The 23,412-nt window shown below is 35.2% G+C and overlaps 2 protein-coding genes across 2 annotated transcripts in view; one reads left to right on the top strand and one right to left on the bottom strand.

Moving 5' to 3' along the window:
- Window positions 1-10,162, top strand: part of angel1 (angel homolog 1) — a 28,167-nt gene extending 18,005 nt beyond the window's left edge. Inside the window, exons 6-10 of the mRNA XM_079385916.1 lie at window positions 3,956-4,082; window positions 4,168-4,281; window positions 7,570-7,600; window positions 7,944-8,098; window positions 8,939-10,162. Of these exons, the coding sequence (XP_079242042.1) occupies window positions 3,956-4,082; window positions 4,168-4,281; window positions 7,570-7,600; window positions 7,944-8,098; window positions 8,939-9,081 (570 nt within the window). The 3' untranslated portion in view covers window positions 9,082-10,162. The remainder of the gene's footprint in view (window positions 1-3,955; window positions 4,083-4,167; window positions 4,282-7,569; window positions 7,601-7,943; window positions 8,099-8,938) is intronic.
- LOC306850342 (tubulinyl-Tyr carboxypeptidase 1-like) lies at window positions 10,137-23,109 on the bottom strand. Its single transcript, XM_079385917.1, has 7 exons — window positions 22,148-23,109; window positions 16,935-17,023; window positions 15,732-15,788; window positions 15,445-15,519; window positions 14,018-14,399; window positions 12,233-12,342; window positions 10,137-12,152 (listed from the first exon to the last, which is right to left on the bottom strand). Exons 1-7 carry the CDS (start codon window positions 22,475-22,477, stop codon window positions 12,080-12,082), a joined length of 1,116 nt encoding a protein of 371 aa, XP_079242043.1. The 5' UTR covers window positions 22,478-23,109; the 3' UTR covers window positions 10,137-12,079.
- Between the last annotated feature and the right edge of the window lie 303 nt (window positions 23,110-23,412).

The raw sequence follows: 23,412 nt of genomic DNA, 5'->3' as shown, positions 1-23,412 counted from the left end.
ATTGGTCAGTTTTGTTCTAGTAAGAGATTTAAATATTGGTTGTTTTCTTCTAGTAAGAGATTTAAATATCGGTTGTTTTCTTCTAGTAAGAGATTTAAATATTGGTTGATTTGTTCTATTACGAGATTTAAATATTGGTCAGTTTTCTTCTAGTAAGGGATTGAAATATCGGTTGTTTTCTTCTAGTAAGAGATTTAAATATCGGTTGTTTTCTTCTATTACGAGATTTAAATATTGGTCAGTTTTCTTCTAGTAAGAGATTTAAATATTGGTTGTTTTCTTCTAATAAGAGATTTAAATATCGGTTGTTTTCTTCTAGTAAGAGATTGAAATATTGGTTGAGTTGTTCTATTACGAGATTTAAATATTGGTCAGTTTTGTTCTAGTAAGAGATTTAAATATCGGTTGTTTTGTTCTAGTAAGATATTTAAATATCAATTGTTTTGTTCTATTACGAAATTTAAATATTACTCGGGTTTTGTTCTAGTAAGAGATTTAAATAACGGTTTTGTATTTTAAGATATATAAATATAGTTTTTTTTGTCCTATTAAGAGATTTAAATATCAGTTGTTTTGCTCTATTAAGAGATTTAAATATCGGTAGTGGGGGCTCACGATATATCAAAGTTATCAAAATATCGCAAATTTACATATGTATATCGCAACGTGTGCAATATCTGAATTATTTTAATAACAGGCTACTTCAAAATATTGCGAAAAGTCAAAGTTTTTGTTCATCGCGTATAGCAGAGAATAGAATTGCTTGCCGTATAAAAGAGTTAAGTGCATTAAGTTGCAGAAAACAACCCCGTGCTGTCTGAAACACACCTAAAGCACCCACACAAGTAGCCTCTCGGACAGCGTGTGATCCCTTCAGTTCTCTTTCGCTCCTTATCACACTTGAATGGTCAAATAGACACTTTCAAAATGCCTGTTTTGACGAGTATTCATGTAAACATAGTAGGTTATGTCTTAGGTAGGGCTGCACAATTTATCGAAATCAAACTGAAATAATTAAATCGTCTGGTTTAGTGTGATTATGAAATCAGGAAGGCTGTTACGCGCAGCTTGTCAGTGACTCACTTATAACGTGCTTTTGAGAAAGCAACACGCATCAAACATTTTACCAAACATAAGCATTTATGAACCTCTTGTCCAACAAAAGTCAACATTTAATAACATGTTTTTATTCCAAATTTTTATTCCAAATAATGTCAGTGGAGTGTTTGAAATGAAATCCTTCTATGAAATGATGTGGCTTCTTACACAGAATAAGGCACGCAAACATATTTCATAGTATTCTATGCAGTGATCAGAGCATGTGAGCGAAGTGGAGCAATGTGACGCTCAGCTCAATATTCCGCTCTGTGGGCGTGCGCTCTGCTCAGTCGCTCACGGCCAAAGCAAAACGCTCCGCTAATGTCCCACTCAAGCTCACCGGTAAACCAAATCCCTCTCAGATCACGCTCTGACAAAGTTTTTCCAGTAGGCCTAATTTATTTTTATTTGTTTCCTATTTATAATGAAATTATAATGTATTAAATTTAAATTATTAATTTAAAAACATGTCTTGTATTTGAAGCCACTTGGTAAACCTTCCTAAAAATTCAATAACTGAAAAAGTATAGCTATTTGATTTTCATTAGGCCTACTTTATTTCCATGAAAGCACAGCTTCAGTTATTGTGCAACAGAACATTCAAAACACACACAAGATGAAATGCACGTAGAATTTCACAAAATACACCTTGCTTATCAGGCCCATGAAAAGCACACACAAGATGAAATGCACTTAACAAAGAATTATTTAGTGGCGTTAATAAAAGAAACACACTTTCTAAAATTAAAATGGACCAAAACTGAGGGGAAATGCGGTCTATTAAAGCATCTGTCAATCTTTACAGGATTTTAAAATGTACTTTTAGAAACATTAGAAAAAAACTATTGCTTATTCCACACATTCTCGAACTAGCAAATTACCAAAGGGCATTTTGGGTTGAGCGAGTGGTGCTGAGTGTGTTGAGCCAGCGGAGTGAAATCTTTAGAAAGGCCCTCTCTGCTCCGAAGGAAATATGACCACTACGCTCCCTGCTCCACTCACATGCTCTGGCAGTGATAAAGGCTATGTCCATTAGCATTGCATTATAAACATACTTTATATTAATGAAAATTCTTAGAAGAATTCAGATAAACCATATATTGTCATTGATGTGTTTATTAGTCATGTTGACTAAATGAAAGCAGTTCAGTCTTCTGTTATTCAGATACAGCTATAGGGATTTCCTGGAGCGACATGCGTTATCTTTCATCTGCGGGGCATATTTGAGTTTCAGCATGAGAGCACCCCTCTGGCCTTCGGATGGAGATTTACTACTGATCACAGAACCGTGCTCCACTGACAAGCTGCGCATAAAGAAATCATAGCTTTTACCTAATTGCATTTGCAGTTTAATTTCAATTAATTGTGCAGTTTGGTTTTTTTTTGGTTTGGTGCTATTTTCAAGTAATGTGTACATTTTCTAAAATCTATGTATAAAACTTTAAACTGATCACACTTGTAACACCACTAGTCGTTCTTTCAAAACCTGATTTCATTGTAGTTGCACATATATTGAGAACATTTGGTTTAATCACCAAAACACAAAAGTAAGATCTTCTTTCAACTTAGTACTTTTGACAATCAGTGCATTCAAGAGCAAACAATGCAAGATACATGTTTGAAATCACCTTTGTTGTTGAGGCAATAACTGTCATGTTAGAAAATACACTTAAATTACCTAGCTTGCATAACTCGCATAACATCCATAATGTTTGTAAAAGTATTTATACAGTGTGTTACTGTATCAAAAGGTGTGGTGAAGGTATGACATGGCCATAAGGTTTGGTGCTAGAACAGAATTCGCTGTCAATTTAGTACTCTTCAATCTATACTATAACTGAACTTTTTGGATGAAAGGTGAGTAATAGTAATGTGCAGTCTTATTTACCATGGTAATGTATCTACTCATACAGTATCACATGGCGTAATGTAATTTGTATTTGATAATGTATTTGATGCCATCTGTCTCCCTTCTTCAGACACATCTCACTCAGTTTTACAAATGAGGACGTCCTCAAAGGGAGGTTTTTGTTGATTTTGTCAGGTTTTCTCACTTCTGGGTACTAATTTGCCCTCAAAATATGGTTAAGAAGGTGCACTTATGTGTGTGCAAAACTGTGCATGCACACACACACACACACACACACACTCACACACACACACACACACATGTTGGTTTTTGTGGTTTATGGGGACTCTCCATAGGCGTAATGGTTTTTATACTGAACAAACTGTGTGTGCTATTGCCCTACACCAACCCTACACCTAAACTTAGCCCTCACAGGAGACTTTGTGCATTTTTAGATTTTCAAAAAAACACCATTTAGTATGTTTTTTAAGCCTTTTGAATTACGGGGACATAGGCAGTGTCCTCATAAACCACCTTCATATTGTAATACCTCTGTCATACCCATGTCATTATACAAATTTGTGTCCTCATAAACCACATAAACATGCACACACACACACACACACACACACTCACACTCACACTCTAACACACACACACACACACACACACACACACACACAGGTATTCCTATCATTATGATCACATTCCATAGGAGTAATGGGGTTTTATACTGTACAAATTGTATCAGAAGACATTTAAAGATTTGTTCAGCTGTTTTTGTCCATATTATAAAGTCAACAGAAATTAATCAAATGTGGAGGTTTTTATTCATTAAACGAAAACAGACATTACCACATTTTTAAAGATGCAAGATATTTTTTGTTAAATTTCCAGCAAAAATAATTCTGTAGACACATTAACTGTTGTGTACTTCGTGTGTGGTTTTCTCAGTCTTAGTGTTGTATTTGGATTGTGTTGTGATGAATGGATTGTGTGCTCTTGCAGGTTTCAGGTCAGGTTGATTTGTCGTATAAAGTCCATCACACAAGGCTTTTTGCCCCGTTGTGGCCCAGCAGCCTCGGCATCACTGACAGCTGTCAGTACAGGTCTGACACGCAGACAGCAGCTTCAGGTCAGCGCCAGCTCAACATTTCTCTAATCACTTTGGATTCCCAGCATGCATGTGTTTAATGTTGCTCATATCTGTATGTTTGCAGTAGACAATCGGCAGTACAGCGCTGAGTTTCTGTGTCAGCTGCGATACTGTCCAGTGGCGTGTGTGCGGCCCGCTGATCTGGAGCTCATACCAGGAGTCACCGACAAAACACCAGGTGATAAATTTACTCTCCTCAAGTTTGGTGCACCAGTTGTGCCTAAGCCTAGTTTTGACGTAAACAGTTTACACACATATGTAACTAACCATGTAAGCATTGCACTATTAATCTTGGGTAAAACTTAGGCCCCGTCCACACGGAGACGTGTTTAGCTGTATATGCATAAATGTAACCGTATAAGCGTTTCGTCCAGACGGATCCGCCGTTTTGGGAGAGTGAAACCGATATTTTTTTAAACCGGGTCCCAGAGTGGATAAATCTGAAAACGCCGCCCTTGCGTTTTCGTGTGGACCACGAATTCATCTGTGTATACCATGTTTCCCAAAGAAATCATTCTTGTTACTTGACGGGTCACACAAGCGGCCAGTTGCATAAAAAGCTTAGATTGGTCTTACAAGTTAGTCATCTGATTTATTTTTTAATTAATACTGGTCATAACTTTAAGTTGGTTATATAAAAATAAACTTGGCCTCATTTATCTACCTGGGCTGCATTTCCCAAAAGCATTGTAAGCCTAAGTATATCATAGACCCATTGCCACCAATGGATCTACGATAAACGATTAGAGATCGACCGATATATCGATTTACAGATATCTTTCCCGATATTTAAGCATTTATCTATAATCGGATATCTGTTTTGTAATATCGGATTCACCGATAAACACCGCCATCTTGTGGGCGTTTTGAGAATTGAAATCTGAGGGGAGATGCGACAACAACGGCGTGCAGCTACTTGATTTGCTGTAGTTAGTAAACTATTTAATATTACAGTCATTAATGCACAAATTAGAAGTATAACATAAATGCCTGATATGTAGTTTATCCAACTTGGCTCTAGGAAATATGATAAATAAGATACTCTGTCAAGCCCTGTCCCTATAAAGATATAACTTTGCCTGAAATAACACCGCCATGAATTAGCGCATGCTGGAAAGAAAAGCATTGAATGTAATTCTCTCTCTGTTGTCTATAGGCTCATCATTAGTCTCGTGAAGCCGCTTTCATATTGCTGTTCACTCAGTGGTTGATGCTCAAGAAATGCTCAGCACGGCCACTGCATGTAACTTTTAACAAGATTCACCTTTTTGAAGCACCCTAAATTGTATTAACACTTACTATACTATATAACCATTATTTCGTTTATAAACATCTAAATTAATACAACTTTATGGAAATTCTCTGCAATCGATGGCAGTTTGAGGAGCCTATAGTTCTGTGTAAATGCACAGATAAACCGTGCTGTCAGCAGCATAATTTAGAGCATGCCAGTTGAGAAATGCAATAAAATACAATGCTTGTTATATTCCAATATTCCAGAGAATATTATTCCGTGAATTAACATTATCCAGTGAATTGATATGATATGACTCCTTTATTTATTTTCTCCATTTGCAAACATTAGACCTTCTACTTTTATTTTGCTTACTGCTAATATTAGTGTTGCTGCTAAAGCTTTTTATAAATAAAATGTTTGTTATTGTTGTAATACGAAGATTAAATTTAACATGACAGGGCTTTCTTTTTGTTTTCATTTTGAGAAGCTTGTTATCTTTGCTGTTTACCTCACGTTATGCTATGGAGGCTTTCCTTAATTTTTTTTATATTTTTATTATTTGATTCGTCAGTGTTTGCTAAACATTCTGTAATTTATTAGTCGTATATAATACAGCATGTGATGTGTCCTGCCATGCCTGGTCTTATTAGTTTTTGTTGATAAATGTTATGTAAGCTAGTTTGTCATTGTAACCTACTGTTTTATGGTTGTTGTGCTTTTTAATTAAAAATAACAATTAATCCATCTTTTGTTTTAGTCTTAAAAAGTGAAAGGTGTATAGATATAAGCAAAACAGATAATGATCTTTTCTTGTAAAATGTGACACCAGGATCGCAAATTTGAAAGTGAAAGCTCACGAAAAAAGGAATTCCTGTTCAGAAAATATAAATCACAAATAATACAGATGAAAAAGAACGAGTTGAATGTTGAGCACTTTCATTACCATATAACTATAAACTATGATAAAAGTTCATCAGCATGCATTGATTAATCAAATGTTATAGCAAAAAAAAAGGTAACACTTTATTTCGATAGTTCACTTTAGACATTCTACTAACAGTATGTAACTTTGCAACTACATGTCAACTAGCAGTCATTAGAGTATTAGTAGACTGTCTGCTTAATATCTTCTAACACTTTATTTTGATGGGTCCACAACATACAACATACTGACTATTAGAAACTTTGCAAGTATATGTCAACTTATTCTACTAACCCTAAACCTACCCTACTGAGAGTTAGTAGACATGTAGTTGCAAATGAATGAGAATTAGTTGACATGTAGTTACCAAAGTTACTTATAGTTAGTAGAATGTCTAAAGTGGACTATCAAAATAAAGTGTAACCAAAAAAAAAAAAAAATTGCAACCAAATTATGTGCTCATGCGAAAGTGAGATCAGTGGGAAGAATGAGTCTAGAGCCCTGCATGAAAGACTGCTAATTCTCAAAACATTTTTTGTTAAGATGACTGAAAGGAGGAAAAAACAAAGTGAAGTATGGACTAACTTCACACAGTCATTTATTTACTTTATAACAGTAAATAAATATCGGTTCTGCATATCGGTTATCGGGCACATAGACATGCAAATAATTGGTATCGGTTATAAAAAATCAATATCGGTCGATCACTGCTCACGATGCTTTTGGGAAACGCAGCCCTAAACTGGATAAACTGAGACTGAACTTCTGCTCTTGTATTTGAAGGCTGTTATTAGATCATTGAAGGTAAATGTCATATATGACTATGCATTACTTCAACACAGTGCTTACAACCTACAATCTGCTTCTCAAGTTTTAAGAAAAAATGGTGCAATGAGTACTGAGTTAGTTAAAAAAATCAACTAGTGGTTACTAAGCCTTTAGTGTGGATTTTACTTTTGTAAAGGGACTTAAAGGGATAGTTCACCCTAAAATGTAAATTGTGTCATTAGTTACTCACCCTCATGTCGCTCTAAACCCGTAAGACCTTTGTTCATCTTCGGAACACAAATTAAGATATTTTTGGTGAAATCCGAGAGCTCTCGGACCCTCACCATTCATCTTATGAAGAAAATATCTTTATTTCTGTTCCAAAGATGAACAAAGGTTTGGAATGACATGAGGGTGAGTAATTAATGACAGAATTTTCCTTTTTGGGAGAACTATCCCTTTAATATGGCAAACTTCTTCATATGTCTGAGGTGTTTGCAATCATCTGTGCTTCCTGAAATATACTCTGTTTTTTACAGAGCCAGAAGACATGGAAATGTTTAGTTCAAGGTGAGTTAGCTGGTGTTCAGGTACAGAAGAGTCTTGTCCATTGAAGAACTACACTAACCATGATCCTCATCCATCAAGCAGAGAACTGGCTTTTCCCTTAAAACTCCCTTGAATGATGTGATGGAATTGTGTACATATTTCTAATACACACACAAAAAAATATATATATAATTAAAAGTCAAAAGTAATTTTGTTTTATTAATCATTTTTGATTCAGTTACGCAGTGCATAGTTCCTCAGGGGAAGTGAATAGTCTTGTAGCTTTGCCTTTTATTAGAAACTGAAGAGACTGGTTTGAGATGAGGATGAGGATCCTCACATGAAATCTGCTGGTGTTTGGCAGGTTTGGACACACGTTGCATCACGCACTGAGCCTGAGCTCAGCTTACAGTCCTGTCCAGCCCGACACGCGGACGGCTGTGGTCAGCTCTCTGAACTCAGAGGGAGGAGCGATGGTTGACTACATCTTCTACTCCACCGCCTCTGCTGCAGCTGAAGGTGATGCTTTGAGCTGAGATCATCAGAAAATATCTGCCCTTAAAATGCTGTTTTTGGTCTCTCTCATCTTGATTGTAAAATCAAACCATTGTTATAGTGAACTAAAACTTAAATCATAAAAACTATTTTGGTACTTGAAATAAAATATAAAAAAAGACACTTATTTTATTCCAGCTAGTTAACAAGGCAACATTTATTTTGCATTAGTTTAACTTGATGTACTAAAATAACTAAAACTGAAATAAAAATGAATAAAAGCTACGTAGACAATAAAAATGGCAAAAACTGATAAAAAATAAAAATAATTACTAATACTTGAACTAAAATCGACATGAAATATCAAAATATCCATATTAAAAATATCAACAAAACCATAAGAGTTTTAATGATACACTGAATCAAACTTCATAATTCTCACATTATCTGTTAACAATATAGCAAAAAAGCACATTGCTAAGGTCTCTAAATGATCAACATGATCAAACTTTGCTGTTAAATGTCACACAGTGGAGGAATGATCTTCACAAGCCTCCAAAACATCTCACATCTTCTGAGGAGCGTTTATTTCTTCATCTCTCAATCAGCATTGCATTATATGTTTGGATCATTTACATCTCATCTTACTGAGATATATTATTACAGATATAGAGCGATGACTGATATTTAGATCATTTTATGTCAGTATCTGCTCTACTGTTATAAAGATCTCAGTGATTTACAATATCAAACTATATGAGCCATCAAAGCCTGATGGAGCAAATATGATACTCAGCGATATATAGTCTGAAGGCTGAGAAAGCGGTTGTGTTTGAGTAATGTCCTGCTGTGTTGTGTTGACAGAGAGCGCTGGTGGATTGAAGCTGCTGGGTCGTTTGTCTCTGCTGTCGGAGGCTGATCTCTGGTCTCTGCGAGGACTTCCTAACGAAACGTTTCCCTCGGATCATCTCAGTCTGATCGTCAAGCTTCAGCTTCCTCCTGTCTGACCCTAATATTTGACAAATGTAAGGATTGCTTGTCTTTATCATTTTCATTGCCTTTCAATTGGATTGTGAAAGAAAAAAATATATATTTTTGGTCAGGTGAATATTTAGTTTTCTGTTCAGTAAGTGTTTGCACGTGTGATATTCTCCAGCGTGATGTTTGATGCAAGGAAAATACGATGCACCGTTTATGGTTGACATGTTCAAGATAATGCAGTTGCATGCATTTATTAGTTTTCCGTTTCTTTTCTTTTGGTTTTGCATTTATATTTTGAACGGAGCTAAATAAATGACTACATGCACTGCTGTCGTTTTTGCTGATTGAACACAAAAAGAAGAAAATGAAGCCACATGATGTTGTTATTATTGAAGGTCAGATACACACTCCGTTATGGACATCTAATGACACACAGTCATTCATTTTAAAGAGTCTGAATGTGTTCTCTTGAAAATTATGTGGTGTGGTCATACTATTGAAAAACTTTACAGTACATTGAGATTAATGAGAAAGTTGAAAACAATTGCTTTTTCTTCAGTGAAATGAGGTTTGAAGGTTAAAGTAATTCACAGCTAAAAACATGTTCATCCGCACTGCAAGTAAACCTCGGCTGGAGCAAAAACACCACCAAAGTGAATTAAAATGCCCCCAAAATTCAAGATTATGGGGGCAAAATATATTTATAATCAAATTCAGTAAATTAATAACTGGTAAAACTTTACAATAAGATTCTGTGTGTTAACATTAGGTAACTACTTTACTTAAAATGAACTAAAAAAAAGCATCTGAAGCATTTCTTAATCTTCAAGTTGTAATATTAAAATCAAAAGTTGTATCTCTTAATATTATTTAATGAACCTGAACCATACAAATGAACAGCTGTATTTTTATTAACAAACGTTAACAAAGATTAATAAATACATAAATATATGGCTCATTGTTCATGTTAAAGCATTAACTAATGGAACCTTATTGTAAAGTGGTAATATTGCATGTATTTATTACATTTAAACATGTACCATTGATGCATATGTTAGAAAAAAAAGGCATTATAATTTTTACATTATAAAACTTTAATCTCACTTTTACATTGTTTTGCTATTCTATTTTTGTGATTCTATCATATATACTTATATTTTGTATGTTCTAGCGCTTCAATCTGGAGTATCATGAGTAAGATGTCACACGACAGAAACAATATTTTTCTCATTTGACAAAAACAAATTATAGGCAATTTATTGTACATTTCAGTTTCAAGTGTCACAAAAGAACCAGTGATTGTTTAAATGACATTCAGTGCCGCGACGTCAAAGTGAAAAATCAACAGTAGCAACATCTGTTAATCACACACAGTTGGTTAATCATGTGGCAGGATGCAGTTCTAATGAAGAACATTTAACAGCACCAGCATTAGTGTCTTCTGCACACATCGGAATCACTAGTGCACTTCATAGTGTCTCACAACAAGCACGTTTGGCTTTAGTGTGCAAGTGTGTGTGTGTTTGTGCAGTGTCTACTGTAGGAGAACATCTGCTAATGAAACAGACTGTTACTCAAACAGCACGTCTACATCACGCTACTCCTAAAGTCAACATGAAATGATGCTCACAACACATTATGTGCGTGACAGGTGGTTGATCAAGATGAGAAAGTGACTTCAGAGGAGAAGCAAGTTATATTTTGATGGAAGATAATGAAGACAAAACATTTATTTCTGTAGCATGTTATGCACTGATGAATTATTTTTTGTTAATAGCAGGAACATGAATTAAAGTCCATTTCATGTTGACTTTAAAAACTTGCAATTGAGCATCCATTCTTTCAAGAGTTAAAACATATCTAATAACTAAAAACCAACAGGGGCGAGGGCTGCATTCATAACTACTGAACCCTGTATATTCTGATCGGCAACATCATTTACATACATGTCCATTAATATCATGATCAGTCCTGAAGCCATCAGAAACACCAGACAGATTCACCAGTGAGAGTCAAACACAAGTGCTTTTGCTCTTTCAACGCCAAATATTTGCTCTATTGTAGTTCAGATTGGATTCACTGGTGAAACCTGATGACTAAAGAAAAGTTCAATACTGTAAGTGTCACTAAGTGCAAAAAGTGTGTCGGCGAGGATGAACTGCTCGTATTGTTATAGATGTTATAACAACAGTGCAAAAAAAAAGGTTTTCTTCTGTATTTTTGTCGTTTTCCAGTGCAAATATCTAAACATTCATATCAAGATGCGTGTACTCTAGAAACTAAATGTCTTGTTTTCTGAAAAATGCATCACAATGAAGTGAGTTTGTTTAAAACAAGAACAAATATTTGCCAGCACGCTCAGAAACATAAACTGCATTCAAAGGGAAAGCTAGATTAAGAGCATGGAAATGTTTTCTTTTTTGTTCTGTTTTCCATTAAAATGGTCCAAGCTTTCTTCAATCAAGATACATTTACTAGAGGCTCAAAACAAAAAACTAAACATTTGACCCGTGACAGTTATTCTTGTTTTGAGCAAATACTTTTTTCTTTTTTTTCTTTCAGAAAACAAGACTGAAAATCAAGTCGTTTTGCTTCTAAAGAAGAAAGTATCTTGAATGATTTAGAAATTTTAAGACTATACTGGAAAACAATGCAAAAATACTGAGCCAGAAAATCATTACTGCAGTCCAAAAACTGATCAAAGGCACCAATAAATGGACTCCAGGCTATCCTCTAGTCTACATCAGTGTCTAGTAGAGTTAAAGGTTACCTTGCACTGTATTTACAGATTACATATGAAAAGCTGCTCGCAGCACAATGAACCGCTGAGGCATTGTATTGAAATGAATATAAATATGATGCATTGTTCATAATGTGGCTATTCTACTTAATGAATGATTAGAGGAGGTGTTCATGTCTACCCTTACAAGTGAACACATTCTCTGTTGCACGATACTTCTTTCTTCAAGTGAACACACATCTTCATCCTCTCACAGCTGTTTCAGTCTTTGTCTCGTGAATCTCTCAGACCCTGATCTGGTATCCGTTCACATCAGCCGTGGGCCCCGCTGGCCCGGACCGCTTCTCCACGGACGACCTGTTAAAACAGCACCACCTGTTGGTCAGATGTTGTGATGTAACTGTATCAGTGTTGTGAATGATCTGTACTGTAAGTACCGTCTGTCGCTTTGGCTGTTCTTGCGCATCGGGCTGCCTGGGTTCCTCAGAGGAGATCCCATATCCTTCTTCCTGTCTTTAGACGGTGATGGAGGAACAGCTTTACCAATCTGAAACACAGAGCTCAGTCAACCACTAAACACAATGTGATTATTATATGACATGAAATAATCTAATTATTTGAAATGGAACCGTTTATTGAATCTTTTAGACAATTTGGTTTTTTTTGTTCAGTAGTGTTTTTTTGTTTTTGAGTATCACATTTGATCCACCAGGCTTTTATGGGTCATATAGTCTGATGAATAGGAAAATACAGCTTCGTTTTATTTATAGACTCAAATTGAGCAAAAATATGCAATTTAGTCATTTAAGATGAAATTCTGATGTTTGTAATGTGAATCAATGAGATCTTTATAACAGTATAGCAGATACTAGATTGGATTGCATTGCATTATATGTTTGGATCATTTCAATGATGATTGAGAGATAAAAAAATAAACGCTCCTCAAAAGATGTGGTTTTGAGCTTGAGAAGATCATTCCTCCGCTGAGGAACAGTGAAAGTAAAGCTTCTGGAAACAAACGGTCCTCAAAAGATCCTTATGATCAGATTTAAGAAAAAAAAAGTGTTTTAAATGCAATGCAAGTCACTTTGGATCTGCCAAATGCATAAATGTAAATGTTAAAAGACTCATGGTGGCATTTTTCAAAGAGGCTTTTATGAAAAAAAATATGCAAACAAAAATAATCAAAGAGGATCCCAGTATCCAGAAAAGCACATTAAAATGTGGGTACAAACAAAATGGCAGTGGGATGTCCTGGATGTGTTTGTCGTCTAGTACTACTTGATTTTAGTGCTGCCCTTGACACCAAAGATCATGCCATTCTCTTGGACAGATTAGAGAATTACATTAGCATTTGTGGACAAGCATTAAGATATTTTCTGAACACCTGCCACTTTGTTTACAAGAGGAACAGTCTAATATAACACAAACTGAGTATGGAATGCCACAAGGCTCTGTATTAGGTCCATTTTGCATTTACCCAAAATTAATTTTAAATGCTGGATGACAGGTCTTGCTTAAAAGCTGTAAACAACATAAAACTAAGTTCTAGGTGTTATTTTAAATACTGTGGCAGTTGATTTGATTTATTAATTAGACAGATGACAGGAAAATCTTTCACCTGTGCAGATTTCCACAAGTCTATTACAAACCTGCTGGAGTTCACAGACATCACTCATCTGTGAATGTCATATAACCTTTTACAATTAAATAAAGGTAAGACTTTACGATCTAGACTTCATCACTGAGGGCCAATTATCACGTCACTAAATTTAGTTATCATGTCTGACAACAGTCTCAGATTTAAAAACCAAAACAATATAGTGTAATACCTTGCAATACCTCTAAAATGTGTTACTGTTTTTCATAGGCATCAGAATTTTCCTTCTCAAAACTAAGGCTGGTCATGTCGCAATCTATCATTAGTTTTTTAGGAATTAACTGGCAAGGCAACCTACAGAAGGGCAATAGAAGTGTTTGGGAAACCTGTTTGTAAATTAATAGTTTTTGCAATTCCATTTGCGCAGCACATGCTTCACCTTTACATATGCTGAAAGCATGTCATTTCTGCAACAAATTTCTCTGATACTGGTCAGGCAAATTTTCTGTGAGCTATTCCTAATAAAATGACTTGATAGCACCTTTGTTTCTGAGCAGCCAAGAATACACAATTTGGTACTGTCGGCAGTATTATAATTTAACCGTAGGCATATCATCCGTACCTTCAACCTCATATCCCGAGTGTGTCTCTCCAACTCTTTCCTCAGCTCTTCTTTGGACAGCTTGTCCACGTCCAGCACCGAATGCTTCCACTCAATCTGCTCCACGCTGTGTGGGTCGTGTGACACATAATGACCGATCTTGACCTTGCACAGTGTGTGCCAGTATCTCCGATAGGCCACCTGGAACTCTTGAAGGAGGTCCGTGAGTGTTTTGTACTCCAGCGGTTTGTACATCAAGTCCTCGCGGCGGCTGATGCCCAGAGCACCAAAACGGCCGCCGCTGTGGACGCCCAGCACAATGTGACAAAAATGACTCCCTGAGAACTGTGTTTTAAAGCTGAGAGGAAACCGCTCGACGGCCGGCATGCTGTTGGTGAGGTAACTGAAGCGTCAGCTGTGTTAAGGGAGTCAATGGTAATAAATAATGGTCATAGACAGCTGTTTACATTACCAGCAAGTACAGGGGAAGTGTTAAAGTCAGCATGAAATGAAAATCTACTTTCTAAATGCATGCTATAGATGTCAATGTGAAAGATTTATCCATATGTTTCATTAAAAAAAAGCCTGCCATCAATGTCCAATTCCAAATTAATCAACATTTTAAGCTACATTGTTTCATATTTAAGAACTATCTAATCATCATCTCAGAATGTTTTCTCTCCTTCTGTTTTATCTAGTTTAGTCTTTATTCTGCCAGTACCATTCAAGACTGTCTGACAGAGCACTTTTCTGGTCCCAGCAGGCAATAATCTTTACAAATCTGCCTAAGCCCTTCATTCTGGACATCTTCAGGACACCCAAGAAATCCTCTTGTTGCCTACATCCTTTTTTCTGTCACTAAACTGTTTAGAAGATTACTGAAAGACTAAACTGGACTAACCATTCCATTGCTGCCTTTGACACCAAAGATCATGCCATTCTCTTGGACAGATTAGAGTATTATATTAACATTTGTGAACATGCATTAAGATGTTTGTCTGATTGCTGCCACTTTTTGTGAAAGAAGAACTGTCAAAACTAACACAAATTAAGTATGGAGTGCCACAAGGCTCTGTATTAGGTCCTCTGTTTTCATTTCATGAAAAACTTTTAAGGGGAAACAACCAATTTGTTTCCATTGTTAAGCTTATGAGTATTTAGGACTAAGGACAGAGTATTTACTACATACTCTGTATATTAGTTAGTGTAGTGTATTTTGTATGATAAAACATATAAAGATGTAAAACATATAAACATTATTGTTCAAATGAAAAAAAAAAAGTTCAGTCCAGATTGTTTTTGATTGTCACATCTGAAGCAGCTGTTATTGACTGAACCAACCACAAACACAACTCGTATGAGTACAACTATTACTCTTTTCACATGCACAAAGGTATAAAAAAAATGATAAAATTGTTAATATTTTCAATCCAGTTCCAGAAGGATACATTCCGAGGATAACGGCTTCCAAACATTTAATTGGTAGAGACTCTCTTGTCATTTCCTTGGCAATGTCCATCAATCTGAAAAACACATTGTAGGTAATAATGCAATAAGAGTCTGTATGCAAGTGAGCCTGGAATATTTTTAACAGATGAAAATTAAAATTAATAAAAACATATTCTCCCAATAAGGTCTATAAATAATAATAATCAAAAAACTGAATATAGAAAGCTAGCAGCATGATTTTGCTTTAATTGAAGGATAAAGCTTTAAGAGAGGAGACTGGTCTTACGCTGTGAGCGGCCTGCTCTTCTTGATCTCAAAAAACTGTGTTCCAGTGTGATTGTATCTGACAGACAATGTTAAGCACAGAACACTGTCAGGAGACAAACAATGCACTATATCAAAGTTTACAGACAGTAACCTATATCATGAGTGAAATATATCATGAGTATTATTCTGTATATATATACAGAGAAACTGTTACAGTGTTACAAAATGTCATGTAACAAATAGTTGTGACATACAGTGGGCCAAACCAAAAGCACACACAATGTTTCATTGTTCTTGACATTTGCTCAATTCAGCTGTCATCATCATCATCCTCATCATCATCAATGTAAAAAACACTGAACTCTTGTGTCTGCCTACAACATAACAGTGAGCTGAAATCAATGATCAAATGTAATGGACAACAATCACCAAACCCAAAGTCTCTGTTCACTGAAACCATGTGTCTTTTTCTGTCAAATCTTGACTGATTTTGATCAAGTAAAGGTCAGAATAACTGCAGTCATATCTCCAGATGAACTCTTACTGGACTGAAGCAGCTCAGCTTTACTTGATTCTCCATCAATCATTTTCTAGAAAAATCAGTGCGTCTCAAATCTGATCATCAGGATCTTTTGAGGAGCGTTTGTTTCCAGAAGCTTTACTTTCACTGTTCCTCAGTGGAGGAATGATCAATAAACTATTCTATTAAAAATGTCATGTTTACAGGATTAAATTTCAGTCTGTTAATCACACAAAACTATCATCAAGTCAAGTCACCATAGCGCTTTTTACAATGTCAAAGCAGCTTTACCGTGTTAAATAAGGAAATAGTGTGCCGTTATCCTCTGGCCAGACAAAACCAGCAGTTTACTTCCAAAATCATGACTTCAAAAACTTGAACTATAAGTTATATTTTATGTTTTTAGCTCAATTATTATTTTTCTCTTTGTTCTTTTTGGAGTTTGGTAGCATAAACCACTATCCACTTTTAAGTACACGATTTTTGGGGTTAAATATTTCTTTAAATAAATTTATCTTAAACATTTTTTATTTATTAGTGTATTACTGCAGTAGTGAACTATTTACAGACATAAGTTCATACAGCATACAGTAACAATATGAAAACGGCTGATTGAGGGACATGAAGTGACTATAAACTGTGGCATGAGGAGCAACTTCAGCACATGGATGTCCCTCCGGAAAGACGAGCGTGAAAGGATACTGCAAGTCCCTGATGTATCTCTGCATGTCTTCCAGGCGCTGGGGAATACTGCTGTTGGGCTGGAATGTAGGCACACTTGGTACTGGAATCTACGGGGTTAAAAAAAAGAGTTAACAGTTGGACAATGACATCATGCTCATTTTAATTAATGACAGACCAGTCAGCTGATCAGTCCTTGATTCAGTGTAAAAGGATAGTAATAGAAAATGTGTGTCCCTGCAGCACAAAAGCAGTCATGAGTAACACAGGTATATCTGTAGCAATAGCCAACAATACATTGTATGGGTCAAAATTATACATTTCTCTTTTATGACAAAAATCATTAGGATATTAAGATCATGTTCCATGATGATATTTTGTACATTTTGTACCGTAAATATATCAAAACTTAATTTTTGATTAGTAATATGCATTGCTAAGAACTTCATTTGAACAACTTTAAAGGAGATTTTCTCAATATTTAGATTTTTTTGCTCCCTCAGATTCCAGATTTTCTAATAGTTGTATCTCAGCCAGATATTGTCCGATCCTAACAAACCATACATCAATGGAAAGATTATTTATTCAGCCTTCAGATGACCCTTTGACTGGTTTTGTGGTTCAGGGTCACATATAGGTTTCAAAAGCTGTTTTTCACAGCAATGCCATAGAAGAACTATTTTTAGTTCCCCAAAGAACCTTTCAGTTCTTAAAAGAATCACTTTTTCTTAGTGTGAAGAACATTAAAAAAAATCTAAGGAAACTTTTGTGCAATGGAAAGATTCCATGGATGTTAAAGGTGTTTCATGCATCCAAAAATGCCAATAAAGGAACTTTTATTTTAAAGGTATTTATGTATCAGCCATTGAATCCCACATCAGCTGGGCAGTAACGGTGACACTGGTTCAGATGAACTCACAGCATATTGATTAGATGCATCTGATCTGATCAGCCCACAAGGGACGAATTAAAGAATAAATCCAGTAAGACAGATGGAAAGCAGTCTACAAACCGCTGGGATATAGAGTGCTACACGGTTGATGTATTTTTATAGGCCAAAACCCGGATCTTACTGTAGTTCTAGACTAAATATCTACATGATCTTACTGTAGTTCTAGACTAAATATCAACATGATCTTACTGTAGTTCTAGACTAAATATCTACATGATCTTACTGTAGTTCTAGACTAAATATCAACATGATCTTACTGTAGTTCTAGACTAAATATCAACATGATCGTATTGTAGTTCTAGACTAAATATCAACATGATCTTACTGTAGTTCTAGACTAAATATCAACATGATCTTACTGTAGTTCTAGACTAAATATCAACATGATCTTACTGTAGTTCTAGACTAAATATCAACATGATCTTACTGTAGTTCTAGAGTAAATATCAACATGATCTTACTGTAGTTCTAGACTAAATATCAACATGATCTTACTGTAGTTCTAGACTAAATATCAACATGATATTACTGTAGTTCTAGACTAAATATCAACATGATCTTACTGTAGTTCTAGACTAAATATCTACATGATATTACTGTAGTTCTAGACTAAATATCAACATGATCTTACTGTAGTTCTAGAGTAAATATCAACATGATCATATTGTAGTTCTAGACTAAATATCAACATGATCTTACTGTAGTTCTAGACTAAATATCAACATGATCTTACTGTAGTTCTAGACTAAATATCAACATGATCTTACTGTAGTTCTAGACTAAATATCAACATGATCTTACTGTAGTTCTAGACTAAATATCAACATGATCTTACTGTAGTTCTAGACTAAATATCTACATGATCTTACTGTAGTTCTAGACTAAATATCAACATGATCTTACTGTAGTTCTAGACTAAATATCAACATGATCTTACTGTAGTTCTAGACTAAATATCAACATGATATTACTGTAGTTCTAGACTAAATATCAACATGATCTTACTGTAGTTCTAGACTAAATATCAACATGATCTTACTGTAGTTCTAGACTAAATATCAACATGATCTTACTGTAGTTCTAGACTAAATATCAACATGATCATATTGTAGTTCTAGACTAAATATCAACATGATCTTACTGTAGTTCTAGACTAAATATCAACATGATCTTACTGTAGTTCTAGACTAAATATCAACATGATCTTACTGTAGTTCTAGACTAAATATCAACATGATCTTACTGTAGTTCTAGACTAAATATCAACATGATCTTACTGTAGTTCTAGACTAAATATCAACATGATCATATTGTAGTTCTAGACTAAATATCAACATGATCTTACTGTAGTTCTAGACTAAATATCAACATGATCTTACTGTAGTTCTAGACTAAATATCAACATGATCTTACTGTAGTTCTAGACTAAATATCAACATGATCTTACTGTAGTTCTAGACTAAATATCAACATGATCTTACTGTAGTTCTAGACTAAATATCAACATGATCTTACTGTAGTTCTAGACTAAATATCAACATGATATTACTGTAGTTCTAGACTAAATATCAACATGATATTACTGTAGTTCTAGACTAAATATCAACATGATATTACTGTAGTTCTAGACTAAATATCTACATGATCTTACTGTAGTTCTAGACTAAATATCAACATGATCTTACTGTAGTTCTAGACTAAATATCAACATGATCTTACTGTAGTTCTAGACTAAATATCAACATGATCTTACTGTAGTTCTAGACTAAATATCAACATGATCTTACTGTAGTTCTAGACTAAATATCTACATGATCTTACTGTAGTAAATATCAACATGATCTTACTGTAGTTCTAGACTAAATATCAACATGATCTTACTGTACTTCTAGACTAAATATCAACATGATCTTACTGTAGTTCTAGACTAAATATCAACATGATCTTACTGTAGTTCTAGACTAAATATCTACATGATCTTACTGTAGTTCTAGACTAAATATCAACATGATATTACTGTAGTTCTAGACTAAATATCTACATGATCTTACTGTAGTTCTAGACTAAATATCATCATGATCTTACTGTAGTTCTAGACTAAATATCATCATGATCGTACTGTAGTTCTAGACTAAATATACAGTAAGATCATCATGTAAATACAGTAAGATCATCATGTAGATCTTACTGTAGTTCTAGACTAAATATCAACATGATCGTACTGTAGTTCTAGACTAAATATCATCATGATCTTACTGTAGTTCTAGACTAAATATCAACATGATCTTACTGTAGTTCTAGACTAAATATCAACATGATCTTACTGTAGTTCTAGAGTAAATATCAACATGATCTTACTGTAGTTCTAGACTAAATATCTACATGATCTTACTGTAGTTCTAGACTAAATATCTACATGATCTTACTGTAGTTCTAGACTAAATATCTACATGATCTTACTGTAGTTCTAGACTAAATATCAACATGATCTTACTGTAGTTCTAGACTAAATATCTACATGATCTTACTGTAGTTCTAGACTAAATATCAACATGATCTTACTGTAGTTCTAGACTAAATATCAACATGATCTTACTGTAGTTCTAGACTAAATATCAACATGATCTTACTGTAGTTCTAGACTAAATATCAACATGATCTTACTGTAGTTCTAGACTAAATATCTACATGATCTTACTGTAGTTCTAGACTAAATATCAACATGATATTACTGTAGTTCTAGACTAAATATCTACATGATCTTACTGTAGTTCTAGACTAAATATCAACATGATCTTACTGTAGTTCTAGACTAAATATCATCATGATCTTACTGTAGTTCTAGACTAAATATCATCATGATCGTACTGTAGTTCTAGACTAAATATACAGTAAGATCATCATGTAAATACAGTAAGATCATCATGTAGATCTTACTGTAGTTCTAGACTAAATATCAACATGATCGTACTGTAGTTCTAGACTAAATATCAACATGATCTTACTGTAGTTCTAGACTAAATATCATCATGATCTTACTGTAGTTCTAGACTAAATATCATCATGATCTTACTGTAGTTCTAGACTAAATATCATCATGATCGTACTGTAGTTCTAGACTAAATATCAACATGATCTTACTGTAGTTCTATACTAAATATCTACATGATCTTACTGTAGTTCTAGACTAAATATCAACATGATCTTATTGTAGTTCTAGACTAAATATCTACATGTATTTACTCATCTCACCTGCACTAAAACACATTCAGTGTTCCTCAAAATCAATTAAAACAAATACAAACTCAGAATATTATACAAACCTGTAATAATTAAATAAGACAAATATAATTTATGTATTTAATCCCATTTTATTAACCGATGTCTTTGCTGCTGACCTTCGATGATCCGATTAATCCATACTAAGCAGAAATGACACATTTGTGTTTGATTGTAGTTATTGCTGAATAGTGTTGGACTTTCTTCTCCTGCGTCATATTCTTCATGTGATTAGTTTGAGCGGCGTCCTCTACTGTACAGACCTGAATCTACATTTCCTTCAGTCTGAGCCGGATTCACTTCACTTTTGGTGTGAAAGAGCTTTACATTTGTAAAAGAAGAACTTTTTATATTAAAAACAAACAAACAAGCCCTGCCCAGATTTAAACTCAAAAGTAACGTAACGCATTACTTTCCATTAAAAGTAACTAAGTAACATAATTTATTACTTTTTTAGGGAGTAACGCAATATTGTAATGCATTATTTTAAAAGTATATTTTACCAAGACCTACAGATTTATTTTCTTCATTAATACCCAGGTAAAAAAAGTACACTTCCATAATGTACTTAAAGTGCTCTATTTTCACACACTGTGTACTTAGTATACTAAAAATGATTCTTTAGTACTTAAGAACATCTCAACTGAGCTAATTTGGGACACCATGGATATACACTAAAATGTGCTTTTAACACATTATCTCTGTATCTAAAATATGTATTTAGTCACCTCTTGAGTGTACTGGATTATGAAAGATGGGTTCTACAAATGCTAACTAAATAATTATTTAAATACAGAGATGGTAACATTTTAGCTCATATTCATAGTGTCTCAAAATAGCACAGTTGAGTACACTTAGATGTTCTTAAGTTTATCTTAAGAAGTACATTTTTAGTATACTAAGTTTACTTTAAGTACATTATGGAAGTGTCCTTTTTTTAACCTGGGAAAGGCCCACCAGAAGAACATCCACTGGCTGTTTTGGCACATAGTGAAAGCTCTACCTTGGGGAGGTCTCCGGTTCCCCGTATCCTCCTGGACACCGCTTCTCCATCCGGGTGGATGCGGCCGACGTGCCGCCACATCTGCTCCCAGGTCTCCTGGTTTATGGGCAGACCCCCCCTATTAATAATGAACGGGATCCCTCCATCCCGCAGATCTTCTCCTTCGTCCTCCTGCTCCTCGACTCCCTCCAGACTGAAAGCAGACCGCAGCATTCTCAGCCCGACAGAAGAGCACGGCTGACTCAAACAGGTCCTGATCCCCGGCTTCTTGTGGGTGATTCTCCTCGGAGAGGAGCCGTGATGAACGGTCCCACAGCAGGACACCGGCATGGATGGCCCACAATCCAGCCGGAGCTAGCAATACTGTGACCTTCTTAAAAGCACGATTAAGAAACTGCTGTGGGTCCCTAGAAACCTCTGGGCCCCTTCTGACCCCTGGGTCCAGCAGTGCTACGGCCCCCGGTGGGATGGCTGGGGTGTCTGGACACAATCTGACCCCCAGCCACAACTCTGTCAACATATATCAACCAGCATACTAGTTCTGACAGCATGCAAGTCAAATATAATACAGAAGTGTTGTTTATGAGCGCAGGAATCCAGTTATAATCCTCTGATCACAACACCAGACTGTTTTATACACAAACAGCGTGTTACATGAGAAACTAACAGCATTTGATCTTAAATGTAACCACGGAGAACACAAAAGTCACGTGGACGCGTTCAAATGCAGATATATGTGATGAAAACGAGCTGCATTACAGACAATGAGAGGACCGCCCCCCTCCCCCCGCGCGCTCGCTGCCGGTACCGTAATTAAACACGGTACAATACACTTCAGTGGTTTTCCGTGTCCAGCTTGATCTTGCTTCGGTGTAGGGTCCGAGCCAGCGCCCTGTCGGATCACACATCCCTTTATATGACGCTGATTGTGATGCTCGATCATGAACGACTCGTTCTTATGAACAGAACCCTTTAAAAGATCCGGTCGAACCGATTCGCGAAGCCCCGGCCTGTATGCATGTGTATTTATCAGGGTTCCACTGAGATTAGAACAATATTATTATACTTGAAAGCAAGAGAGTTAAGAAATAACATTATTTTAATCGGTAGTTAAATACTATTGATGTCAAGCTACTATTAATAATAATAATAATAATGTTTAATACAATATTTGACACCGCTATATAACTTCGAATAATTTACAAAAAGTGTTAAACAACAATGTTGTGTCAAAAAGAAAGTATGATTTCACAAGGAAACTTTTT

Source organism: Barbus barbus, assembly GCF_936440315.1.
Source record: "Barbus barbus genome assembly, chromosome: 30".
NCBI lineage: Eukaryota > Metazoa > Chordata > Actinopteri > Cypriniformes > Cyprinidae > Barbus > Barbus barbus.
This window is presented reverse-complemented; position numbering and strand designations above follow the sequence as displayed.

What these genes read in the sequence shown, in the direction of transcription:
- LOC306850342 (XM_079385917.1), bottom strand. Translation starts at nt 22,477, where the DNA reads ATGCCGGTGTCCTGCTGTGGGACCGTTCATCACGGCTCCTCTCCGAGG. An exon ending in GAAGCCGTTATCCTCGGAAT is followed by an intron (nt 14,400 to 15,444) that starts GTATCCTTCTGG and finishes CTGACGCTTCAG; the next exon opens with TTACCTCACCAACAGCATGC. An exon ending in CTCGGGATATGAGGTTGAAG is followed by an intron (nt 12,343 to 14,017) that starts GTACGGATGATA and finishes TCTGTGTTTCAG; the next exon opens with ATTGGTAAAGCTGTTCCTCC.